At 40.5% G+C, this 13718-nt stretch overlaps 1 protein-coding gene across 1 annotated transcript in view; it reads right to left on the bottom strand.

Moving 5' to 3' along the window:
- Positions 1-175, bottom strand: part of LOC146058419 (arylsulfatase H-like) — a 31152-nt gene extending 30977 nt beyond the window's left edge. The window contains exon 1 of the mRNA XM_083170701.1: positions 33-175. Within this exon, the coding sequence (XP_083026827.1) occupies positions 33-175 (143 nt within the window). The remainder of the gene's footprint in view (positions 1-32) is intronic.
- Positions 176-13718: the final 13543 nt, after the last annotated feature.

The following is a 13718-nucleotide window of genomic DNA, read 5'->3' on the forward strand; positions in this document are numbered from 1 at the left end:
GCAGATACCTACCTTACATAATAAATTGTTACCTTATAGTAGTATTCCCATAGCATCCAATATCCCCAATTCCAAGATCATCCACAAGGAGCAGTAATATATTTGGCTTCTGAGCGTTTGCTTCATTTATTGGATATAAACAAAAGAGCAGCAGTAGAAATTGTAACATCGCCATGAGATTACTGCAATAAAATACATAATTTAATAATGAGAATAATATAATTATCTAGAGATCAGCAATAGATTATTATTTAAACATTGTAGTGTTTATACTTATTAGTGATCATATAATGATGTTGCTTTAGTTGTAAATTCTAAACTGTAATTTTAAGTTTAGTGTGCGATATCGGAATCCTGACTGTTTAAATGCCCGACAGTTGGGGTCCACAAACCCCATATAGGGAGGAATAGAAAATGGCAGTCAGGATTCCGATGTCAGGAAACCTGACAGTCAGGGCCCCATACCACCCCCCCCCCCCCCCCCCCAGTTAGTACTTGGATCAGCTTTTGCCCTTAATACTGCTTGAATTCATGCAGGTAATGGTGCTGAGAGGAGGGAAGCGGGTACATTTACCCTGGTCTGGCCCCCCTCCTCCCCTGTTGTAAAGAACTGGGCAGGGAGAAAGAGAACTGACTGCTGCCAAAGCAGCATCTCTTCACAGCGAAGAAGAGTGCTGTGTGCTGGTTAGAGAGGCAGCTGTAGCCTATCTTCTCTCTGAAACCAGTGCCCCCCCCCCCCCCCTGTGCGACACGTGCGTCCTCAGAACTGTCATTTTCCTTTTTTTTTTTAAGATCTGGCCATGCCCCCTCCATTGACCATATTCCCTTAATTTTACTGGGGCCCGACAGAACTGTCAGCACCCCCACTCGCAGGCTTTTATTCTACTATCAGTATGTTTTATGATAAATATTAGCCTAAATGTGATACTGCATCTCCATAATGTTGCCTCCACCAGCCTGAACGTAAGAAGAATCCATGTTTTCATGCTGTTCCCGCCATATACTCATCCTACCATCTGTATGGTGTTAATTAAATCTATAAGGTTAGTTGTTGTGTACACACACTTGTACACTTGGATAACTGCAGATGATGTGTATTTGCTACAACATCAAATAAATTGTACATTTTTTCCTTATACTTTTTTATATATTTGTGTATAAGCGCCCCAATTGTGACACTATTGTATAGTGTCCATTTCCCTTTCCTTTTAATGAAATCGATAATCTGGTGCAGGCTATTTTTGTGCATCTGTGGGACTAAACAAATCTGCCAACTCCCCATTCAGCTCATACAAAAATTGGGAGGCCATCCTGCACCCCCCCCCGTGTAGGTAGCCAAATTTCAAGGATGTTCCCGTAACGCCCATTTACCCCATTCCATCTGAGGTAAATTATGTAATTTGGGGGTCTTTGGAGACTGGGCTGGTTTAAAATGATGTAATTTACTGAATTTTGCATTATTTTAGCCCGCCCTTTACCCAAAGACCCATGAATGGAGGCATTTGTATGTTACAGGGGTGGGGTTTGGTGACATCACCTTGCCCCCAAACCACCAACAGGAGAATCTAGCAAACAACACCAGCTCATTCAGAGGGAGTCTACTCTATGTATCAATGGCATCCCTATGAGGCATACCACTGACAACCTCTTTGAAAAATTAAAGGATGTCATGGCAAAATGACTTACACCGCTTGGACTTTCCTCAGTTTTATGATTTCTGATAATGCCATGAATATTGTGAAAGCATTACATTACAGCTGAGTGAATTCCAACACATCCCTTGTGTTTTTCCCACGTAATTATTTAATGGTATAAGGTTTTTTTTAAGATATTACAGGAGCAGGAACAATATGTTTTGTGTCACCCGAAAAATGTTGGGACATTTTTGGAATTCAGCAGCTGCATACAGAAAATTGCAGCACATGCAGGAACAGTTAATTATGAAAAGAAGCAATTTTTCAAAGTAGGTCAGACTAGTATATCAAGTCCTTTATTTGCTTTGCCTGCTGGTCCTCAATATCCTAAAATCAGATCACTTAAATTTTGTAAATGTGTTTAATTACAGGTTTAATTTGTATGTCATGTCTTTCTTTCTAACTGAAACAGAGCTTAACCCTTTGAGTGCCAAGTGATTTTGTCAAAATTGGTGTAAAAATTGGCAAGCAAACATTTTTATTAATACTAGTGACCTGCAATGTTTATCTTATATAGAAAATAGAAATCTTTTATCACACACATTTAATTTAAATTTATATAACAAATGTGAGCTACGCTGGCATTTTTTAGTGGATATTTTGTGCATCACAGAGATGTAGGCACTCAAAGGGTTAAGAGAGCAGCAGCTCCCTACCCCAGTCCCCTGGAGCTCTCCAGCTTCTGCTACCTGTGTCCCTGACAACCCTACTTCTGCCCCACAGTGTCCGGTGCAGGCAGGGAGGCTTCCATCTCCCTGCCTGCCGCCGACTCCCTGCAGCATTTGCCGCAGGGGTTAAAATTCACCGTCAGGGGCAGCGGGCCCCTGCGGCATTGAATACAGCGAACGCTTCAGCCCTCCGGAACATGGCAACTGTGCAGCAAATCCTAAACAGGATTCGCTGCACATGCCGAAAAACCTCATACTGCCCTAAGTCGAATGCCTTCTCCGCATCCAATGCAAGCACCATGTTTGGCATCCCATCTGATGCAGAGAAGGCATCCGACTGCTGAATAGCTGCCAACACTCTGCCTACATTAACCACTACATGTCTGCCTGAGACAAAGATCTTTATGATTTATCTCAGGCAGAATGGGTTTCAATCTCTCTGCTAATATCTTAGTAAAAATCTTGTAATCAACATTAAGCAGAGAGATTGGCCTATATGACCCCGGCAAACTCAGATCGCAACCCGGTTTAGGAAGAACTTTTATAATTGCATCTGAGAAATACGCAGGCATATTACCTGTCTTTATTATACAGTTAAAGCAATCAGCAAAAGGTTGGAGAATGTTCATGTCCATGACCTTTTAAAATTCATTGGAATAGCCATCTGGGCCTGGAGCTTTGGCCAATTTCAGTTTGCCTATTGCCCACTTAATTTATTCTGCTGATATTGGATTTGTTAAATTATGCAACATTGAACTAGGAATTTGAGGTAATTCCAAATAATTTCAGAATATAGAAGAAAAAGGAGGGATTGTTGTGTTCGGACGGGGTAAATCAGTCGTCGACTCGTCCGAGGATATTCCGAGGTGAGGAGTATAATGTTTCATAATACTGTCTCATTACCTCAACTATTTGTATGTCAGAGCTCGCCATGGTCCCATCTGCCTTTTGCAGAGGGTGTATAGTGCTAGATGATCTTGGGCCCTTTATAAATTAGTTAAAAGTTTTCCAACTTTATTTGCAAATTTGAAAAATTTGGAATCTATGTTAAAAAGATAATTATCACCATGTAGTTGCAGGTATTCGTGAAAAAGTACTTTGGCAGAGAGATAGTTATTCTTATTTAATGGTGATGGGTCGGATTTAAATAGCTGATAGGTAAGTGTTAATTTTGTTTGTAGGTCTACATAATGTGAATTATGTTGTTTTTTAAGTTTTGTGACATAAGCTATCAGCTCGCCATTAACAGCTTTAGCTGCTTTCCAGTATGTATCGGGTCTTGATTGTTTGAAGGGGGCATTAGCAGTACAATAATCATTCCAAACTTCAGATAATTTATTTTTAAAATCTTGTGATTGGGATACAGTAGATGAGAGGGAAATCTCCAATGTGGATTATCAGTATGTTGGTGATCTATGTTTAATGTCAGGGTGATTAATTCATGGTCAGAAAGGATAGGGGGTAGGATTCTAGTAGCCATAATATTTGTGAATAATGATTCTGTTAGCAAAATATAGTCAATTCTTGACCAAGTTTTGTGTGTCAAAGACAAGCATGTAAAATCAGTATCTATCGGGTTCAAGACCCTCCATGTATCTACAACCTTTAGTGTCTTTATTATGTATGGTACCCCTATTTCTGGAAGTGGTGTCTGGTGTGTCGGTGGAGGATATCTATCTAATCTATGGGATGAAATCAAATTAAAGTCTCCACAGAGCATCAAGGTAGGTGGGTCATAAGTATGTAGTAGGGATAGTAAACTAGTAAAAAAATGATTTTTTTAATATTGTGTTGGGGCATATAAATGTGTGCTGCTGAGTTCTTCAGTCCTATCTCCTTCACTGTTTAGTGGCTGGGTCCATTTAAGGGATCTGGACCGGATGCAAATTTTCTACATTTTATTTCACGAATGTACATAATAGTTAATTTATTTGCATAGAAAGGCATAATTCTGCGTTGTATGCAATTTCCAATGTGTTATCTAAACCACAAGCAAAATATGACAAGCATAATGTACTTACAATTTGTATAAAGACATCCCTTCAATTCTGTACAGATGTTGGTATGGCCTTGGCTGTACTGTGTGTATTTATGAGTGTTTAAAGGAGAATTCTTATCAAACAACCAGAAGTGTAATAAAACATTTTGGTAGCAATCCAAGAGGTCAAAGATAAGTTCTCCTGGTATGTTATTTTTTTTACAGATTGCTTAACTATTGTTCAGAATGTCTGCCTTGTGCAATGGAATGGCTTACCATTTTAAACACAAATAGATTATTTGTGAAGTCGTTAGCTACCTTCCGCTCAAATGTCTGGGCACACCAGCATCTTCCCTGACACTCTCAGACAGCGTCCAGTTAATACCAACCCAAATGCCGGCTTTCTGTCAATCACCTTGCGAATGGCCAGTGACTAAAAAAAGTAGCAGGATTTTAGCACATGCACATTCTATGGGCCATATGGATGCGCAGTCTATTGATAATCGCCCGGTCAGCGAATTCACATTGTGCAATCAGGTCTGAATTATGCCCTATGTCTGCAGACGTTTTACTGTATGCCTGTAACTCTGAATGTATCAAAGATTATTAAAAAGATTATGGTGTAAAAGAGCAATGATAATACAATGTGGCTGCCAACAGCAGTATAATAAAAACATACAAACATTGGGCCTGGTTCATGTGTGTAAATAAAGCAAAAAGCAAGCAGCTTCCAATGCAAGAGGGGCAAATGTAATGGGCCTTACACACGGAGCGATATGCAGACATTTTCTGAGCGATTTTACATAATTTTACTAAATCACTCAGAAAATGGATAAATATCGGTGTGTGTGTAGCCCACACAGTGTTTCAAATATAGGTATATACATTGAATGATGCGCCTATATAGATATAGGCGCATCATTCGAAGGTTGCCGTGGAGGCCAAACATCATTACCCAGTGCGAACACGTGGGTGAGCGAACAGACGTGAATATGGTCCTATATCACCAACGCTTTTATGGTTTCCTTTTTTTTGGGGGGGGGGGGCACTATATACCAATGCTGTTTATATGTTCATTTTTAATTCCTCTAAAGTCACACTCCAGAGAGATTGGAAATCTCTCATGCTGAATCTCCCATTATGAATGTCTGGCACAAATATGTGTAGGGCACTTAACATTCAAAGAGATTTAGATATGGGTGGGGTGTGTTTGAGCTGAAATCTAAATTGCAGTGTAAAAATAAAGCATTTGTGGGCTACATGCTAAAGCAGACAGTATTTACCCTGCACAGAAAAAATATAAATGTATTTGCACCCTGTGCAGTGCAACATAGTTTGTTCCAGACACAAACTTCCTTTTTTTTTTTTTCTTGCAGGCCCATATTTCCTTTAACTCAATATCAGACACCCATAAAAAAATCTTGTACTTTCAACATTTTTGTATTGTCCTTACATTCTCCTTTCACATCACACCTTGGACCTGGGTTATTGCTGGGTTGGTGATGTATGGATCTGAGTTGAGGTGCAGTGTGAAAGCACAATGCCTTATAACTAGGGATGTGCGCGTTCAGATTGGGGGAATCTGGACACCCCCAATCTGAACCCGCACTCCAAGCCTGTTCGGTAATTCCTACCCAGACTCGGAGTGCGGATATCCCAACCTCGCGATGTCCCACCGTCCAACTCATTAAAGGGGTGGGTGGCCAGATGCCTTCTTCATTACAGTCTAGTAGAGTGAAGAGGAAGCGTGTGTCCAGGCCGCTTGCCCATCCGCCATCCCGCTGATACTTAGTAGTTATTGCTACTAGTACAGTGAGGATAGTGATACTGCTGTTGTCCATTCCAGTGATTGTCCAGTCCAGTGATGGACAGCCCTCAGTGCTGTAGTGTATATAGGCCAGTCCAGTTATAGTGTTGTATAGGCCAGTCCAGTGATAGTTACTGCTGTTAAGTCCAGTGGTATTGCCGTTAAGTCCTGTGGTACTGTTGTTAAGTCCAATTTTGCCGTTAAATCCAGTACTGCTTTAAAGTCCAATGGTACTGCCGTTAAGTCCAGTAGTATAGCCGCATAAGTACAGTGGTACAGCCGCATAAGTCCAGTGATACTGCCGTATGAGTACATTGGTACAACCATATAAGTCCAGTGGTACTGCTAGTCCAGTGGTACAGCCGCATAAGTCCAGTGGTACAGCCGCATAAGTCCAGTGGTACAACCGTATAAGTCCAGTGGTACTGCCGTTAAGGTCAGTAGTACTGCCATTAAGTCCAGTGGCACAGCCATATAGGTCCAATGGCACTGCCATATAAGTCCAGTGGTACTGCTGTATAAGTCCAGTGGTACTGCCGTTGAGTCCAGTGATACTGCCGTATAAATCCAGTGGTACTGCCATATAAATCCAGTATCACTGCCATATAAGTCCAATGTTACTGCCATTAAGTCCAGTGGTACTGCCATAGAGTCCCGTGGTACTGCCATGTAAATCCAGTGGTATGCCGTTAAGTCCAGTGGCACTGCCATATAAGTCTGGTAGTACTGCCTTTAAGTCCTGCGGTACTGTTGTTAAGCCCAGTGGTACTGCCGTTAAGTCCAATGGTACTGCCGTAAAAAGTCCCGTTGAACTGCCATATAAGTCCAGTGGTACTGCCGTATAAGTCCAGTGGTACTGCCATTGAGTCCAGTGGTACTGCCATGTAAATCCAGTGGTACTGCCGTTAAGTCCAGTGGCACTGCCATATAAGTCCAGTCAGTGGCAGAACTATGGGAGGCAATGGAGTCATCTGCCGCCGGGCTCCTGCTCCCAAGGGGGCACCTCTCCGCCCCTGTGAGTTTGAGTCAGTTAATTGAAAGCCATTGATATTGTTTTTGTGGCTTCTCCTCTTCCTAGCAGGACCATAGCTGTCCCACTCTCTTTAATCTAAACATTATATTCATAACATACATACATACATACATACATATATTATTTATATAATTCGGTGTGTGTGTGTGTTGGGGGGGGGGGGGGCACCAATATTTATCTTGCCTCCGGGCAACTGGGAAGAACTTATGCCACTGAGTCCAGTGGTACTGCCTTTAAGTCCTGTGGTACTGTTGTTAAGTCCAGTGGTACTGCCGTTAAGTTCAACGGTACTGCCGTATAAGTCCAGTTGTACTGCCGTATAAGTCCAGTGGTACTGTCGTTAAGGTCAGTTGTAAGTTCAACGGTACAGCCATATAGGTCCAGTGGCACTGCCATATAAGTCCAGTGGTATTGCAGTTAAGTCCAGCGTTACAGCAATATAAGTCCAATGTTACTGCCGTTAAGTCCAGTGGTACTGCTGTATAAGTCCAGTGGTACTGCCATTGAGTCCAGTGGTACTGCCATTGAGTCCAGTGGTACTGCCATTAAGTCCAGTGGTACTGTCGTTAAGTCCAGTGGTACAGCCACGCCTGTGGGTTTTGTGAACCCATTTGTGACCAGGGTGGACAGTGGAGGTTACTAGAAAGTCCTGTAGGTATACAGTGAGGTGGTAATGTAAATTATTATAGCTTGCTCACAGGCTCTGGACTGGAGTAAACAGCCACAGAAGCTGGATAGCTGGAGTCTGGATGACCAGGACTGGATGCCTGAATATATGGCCAGTGGCAGAATCTGAGGAAGGCTAAATATTTATATATCTTAAACAACCAAGGAACGCCTCCTGGGCGAAGCTCAACCTGGACTTATATTTGCCCAGCAGCGAGTCAATAAACTAAACAATAATAACCCGTGGACCAGATAACAGAGACCGGAATTGCCTTCTTGGCAAATAAGTAAATAATGACTGCTTATCAGGCAGGGTACTGTGACAAGCCAGCAGAAGATCATTGGAAGTGAATATTGGCTGGTTAGCTGGAGGTGGCTGGTTGGCAAAGTCATTGAGAGCCAAACAGCGGAGACGTAGCCAGGTTCATGACAAAGTGGAAGCAGGGTGTTGGTAGATTTTCAATGCAAGGAAAAGGAATACTCGTTATAAGTCAACCAGGCTTTGTGTGTTCTCGATCCATCCACAGCATGTAAGGGCTGAATAGGCCTTCAATATAATCTTACTCTAAGGGCAGGTTCTTCACCTTTTATTGACCATTGTACAGGGCTGTCACTTTTATCAACTTATATGCACTCTGGTATAGGTCATCTGGCCTCCAACTTTTTTCAGCCTCTCAGTCAATGTCCTGCAAAGAAAGTCTTCAGGAGTAGCAGTACTACGTAAGGTGGCATCCTCTGTGGTTATGAATGCCATTGCCAGGTAAATGTCATTGTATGCCAACAAGGTTTATGCAGTTCTTTGTTATGTGGTTTTATGTTTTGGTCAACAGTGACCGAATGAGGACTGCACCTGGGACCATAACTCAATTGTAAGTCATGATCTTGTTTAGTTGTTCTTGTGCATGTACATGGAATTCTGAACAGTGGATGAAGTGGCCTTTTAGCAACATTGTCAATTTCATTTAATACATTTCATTTAGTACTTCTCTTCTAGGATTATAGTATTTTGAACATTTCTGAATTGTACATAGTTTACCTATTAACCTTTCCGTGTATTTCTGGAACATTCACAAGAGATTGTAATTTATTACAAAACGTGTGATACCGCTTGGCTAATTCCTATTAACACATTCCCATTTACAGGAATCTACTTTTTTTTTTATAAAAATGAATTCGGTCCTAAAAAGTAATTGACTATGGGTTGAAGACTGTTAGGGGTAAATTTAATAAAGCTTCTAACAATGAAAAGAGGTGATGTTAAACATAGCAACCAATCAGAGTTTGTCTTTAATTTCTATATTGCATCCTAGAAAATGATAGAGAGAATGTGATTGCGGTTGCTATGGGCAAAAGCACCTATTTTCATTTATAGAAGTTTTAATAAATTTACACTTTACAAGCACCACTGTGGAATCTCTATTTTTACTACTGTTTAACATCATGTAAGGGTCAGTACCATGTCCCTGTACTGTATGTAAACATAATTAGGATGTTAGGGAGCTATTTATGATTCAGTCTTTTTACACAATTTCATCATTTTAAAAATATAACAATTTTGGGGACATTTTTGAAAAGCAATTAGTTTTATACAGTTAAACAGGGAGCAAGAATTTTCTCGCTCCCTGTTTAACGCAGGGCGGCCTAAGATTGCCCAATTTCAAAGCATATACCATCTCAGTATTGTTTAGATACGCAAGGGACTGGCTGATGGAACAATCTTTGTATACAGATTTAAATCTAGATAGAGCCATTTTCCACCCCTATTCTCCTTCTGCCCTGCTGCACCTGAAGTCTACTGATATCCCAAAAGGAATTTATTCTAATGTAAAGTTCCAGGATACTTACTATAGTTGGATAAGCCTCTATAAAAATTAAATAGAGATTTTATATCCTCTCCTTACATCCCTTTGTGGGGGAATACTAACTTTGTACCATCACTTCTATCAACCCCCCTCCTGACCTGGAGGCAGAAAGGACTGTCACTTGTGTCAAAGGTCTTTGACCCAGGTGGAATTGAAACTCTAAAGCAGAATTACCTCATACCAGACACACAATTTTATGTATATCTTCAAGTTAGACACTATGCTCAATCATTACCCCCCCCCCTCCTACCCCCAACACAGTTCTTCACCCAATCCTCAAACTACTACAACTTAGTAGCACCAAGACTTACAAACTTCGCCTCCTATACCCCTTATTAGTTGAATCAAAACTAACTACATCTAGCTGTTCAACAGCTCTTCTATCTAAATTATTGCTTATATGCCAAATACCTAGAATCAGCTTATCTACAAGAAACCCACATAAAGTTTTTTCAGAAAGCCTTTATGTCACCTGCCCAGCGCAAATATATGATTCCAACTGACGTGGGCCGCTGCAACAAATGCTCTATGACAAATGCTAAGTTCCTGTTTCTGGGAATGCTGTAAAATATGCAAAGTTTGGAACAAGGTAGTTGGTTATACGAAGTGTCCTTAACATCTCAATGCCTTTTTCGTTGGATGCATGTTTACTTTGTATATTTGACAGAACAACTTTAGATAGCCATGATTCAACCTATATACCTTTATTAGTAACCATCTTTACTATGGCTAAGAAACTGATTTTATGTCATTGGACCTCAAAAACGGGACCTACTATCCAAGAACTGAAACTGAAGTCATTGAGCCTTTTGTATTATGACTTAAGAGCTATTATTTATCAGGACACTCTACAGACCTGCTCCTTCCACAAAAAGTGGGATCCTTATATTCAATCCTTGGATGACAACTCAAGACACACCATTTTAACCTACTTCGAAACTCGCCATTGGACAAAGGTTAATCCATACATAAAAGTGAAGCCTCTATTAAACCTTACTACCCATAAGGTTAAGAAATACGGAACTTTAAATATAGCAGGACTAACCTTCATCTTTTCCTATATCAGCAAATTGATCCAAGACAAAGCACCTGCATACTAACAGGTAAAAAGGTTGTAGACTTCTGAACCTGCTGGGACCTAAGAAGTAACCATCCACAAACACCCCCCCCCCCTCCCACCCTTACAGACCTAGACAAAAAGGCTCACTTTGGATTAGAGATGTGCAGACTCGGATTCCAGAGATCCGAGCCCCCACAAACGTCATCATTCCGAGCCCGGTTCCGAGCAGCGCTCGGAGATTCCCACCTGACTCGGGTCCGTCCGCGTGGTCAGAAAGTAATCTCCCGGCGCCGGATTTCGCGAGGCTTTAAAAGTGGCTACTGCACCGGCCATCTTCACTCCAGTCTAGTAGTGGGTTGGGAGAGGGTGTGTTGGTGCTGCTGCTCTGGCTTAAACTTGAGCTTGACCTTGAACGCAATATTTTTTATTCGCTGGGGCTGTCTCTCAGTGCTGCTGTGTAGTCTAATTGTGTACTTGTAGTACTACTGTCTCCTCTGTGCGGTCTACCTCTGGTGTGCTGTGCTGTAATTACTGAATCTGCCAGTATTATTTAGTTACTCAGTCCACTGTTGCCACTGGCAGTGCTACTGCCTACCTAGTGTACCTACCTAGTACATACTAGGCTGCTATATATAATTTAATTAAAAAATAATACTTGTGCTGCGTGGGACTGTAAAAAATAATTCCATGCTGCTGGTGCACTCACGTGTGCGACTGAGTGCCACTGCCAAGCAGTACCTATAATAAAATGAATTATTATTATAAATTCTGCTGGTGCACTGCATAAAGCTACTGGTGATGTATAACTACCTTTTGTGTTGACCACTGGCAGTGCTACTGCCTACCTACCTAGTAGTTTATTTTCTCTACCTACTAGGATGCTATATTATTAATAATTAATTGAATTAAATATAGTCCACTGGTGCTGCCTGCACTGAATACTGTGAATAGAGGTTGCCAGTATTATTTACTCAGTCCACTGTTTCCACTGGCAGTGTTACTGCCTAAGTGTACCTACCTGTTTCCAATTTTGTTTAGCACGATTTGGTGATACCAGTAATGATAACCACCCTTTCACAGGACATGTGACAAGGGGGTACAACAAAGGAAAAGGAGATTGCAAATTATCATTTAAAACATATATGTTTTTAATAAAATAATAATTTTGGGTTGCAATAGTATGACCAGTAATCTGTCGGCCTTTATCGATTATTTCCTTCAACCACTGGTATGTGAAACAAAAGCATACCTAAAGGATACTATTGATATGTTAAGGAAATTGTCGAATGTTACATGGCAGGATGGATATATATTAGGGTCAGCTGATGTTAGCACCCTATATACGGTGATTACTAATGAAAAAGGCTTGGAAGCTGTCTCCTTTTTTTTGAACAAAAGCAACTTGAAGGAACCACTCAAAGAATTTATATTGGAAAGCATTTTGTTTATTTTAACAAATAATCATTTTTTTCATGAGGGGAGTTATTATTTACAGTGCGTTGGGACGGCGATGGGCACCAGATTCGCCCCCAGCTACGCCAATTTATTCATGGCGTTCTGGGAAGAACAAACCATCTGGCCAGGTGGCGAGCTGGTGGCGGATCTGGTGTCCTGGCACCGTTTCATAGATGATGTTTTTTTTAATTTGGCATGGGGGTGTTTCTGAATAGATTTCTTTTACTAATTTACTTAATTTAAACACATTTTCAATTAATTTAAGTTTTATTTGGAGTCAAGAATCAATATCGTTTTTGGATTTGGTAATTTATGTTGATAATAACATCATTAAGACAAAAACGTATCGAAAACACACAGACTCCAACAGCTTTATCGATATAAATAGTGAGCACCACTGTAATTGGCTTAATGCTATTCCATTCAGCCAATACACTAGGGTAACGCAACTGTACAGATCCTGAGATCTGTGATAAACAATTAGATGAAGTAACGGAGAGATTAACAGTAAAAGGCTACCCAGAGTAGTCTTTACAAAAATCAAGACTAAGACTAACAGAAATAGATAGATCTGAATTGTTAAAAGTTAAACCAAAAAACAAGGACGAAGGAAATAGTCTTCATAAGTTTGCGTTTATTAGTCAGTACAACTCCCGCCACAAAGAAATAGAAAAAGTATTCAGAGACAATTGGAAGTTGCTCCACAAAGATCCGGTTTTATCCAAAATGCTACCTGAAAGACCGAATTTCATTTACAGGAGAGCACCCACTCTACGTAACCATTTAGTAAAGAGTTCATCAGAAACAGCAATGCGGAAAAGCACAAGGACAAACGGCTTTCACCGTTGCGGTACTTGCTTGATGTGCAAAACCGTAAAATCTGATGAAAGAAAATAGATTGATTTTACAATAGATGGTAAAACTTTTAAAATTAATAATTTTATCACCTGTCACTCCAAAGGAGTGATATATGCTTTGCAATGTGAGTGCGGATTAACATATGTCGGGAAAACGTCCCGGCAGATGAAGATCCACCTTGCAGAGCATATATATATATATATATATATATATATATATATAATATATATAATATCAAGAAGGGTTTATTAACCCACACAGTATCCACTCATTTTAAAGATCACCATGGATCTAATCCATGTAAATTAAAAAGTTTTTGGGGCATAGAACAGGTGCTTCCCAGTTGGAGATATAGTGATATGGAAGCGAGACTTTCCAAAACCGAGATGAAGTGGATTCACCGTTTGAGAACCCTGGTACCACAGGGACTCAAAGGTGAATACGAACTTAAACCATTCCTGTTGTAAGCTAGGTCGCACCACTATTCCTGCCTCTTTCTTTATGTTTTTTTTATGTGTATGTTTTAACATGTTGTTTATAACTATTGACACATATTTTTTCTCTTTTTCTTTAGAAATTTTCAATTGATGTATGTATAAAAATCTGTATCCAGAAGCAAGATGGCCGTAGCATCTTT

Source organism: Crinia signifera, chromosome 2 (assembly GCF_055691185.1).
Source record: "Crinia signifera chromosome 2, ASM5569118v1, whole genome shotgun sequence".
Lineage (NCBI taxonomy): Eukaryota > Metazoa > Chordata > Amphibia > Anura > Myobatrachidae > Crinia > Crinia signifera.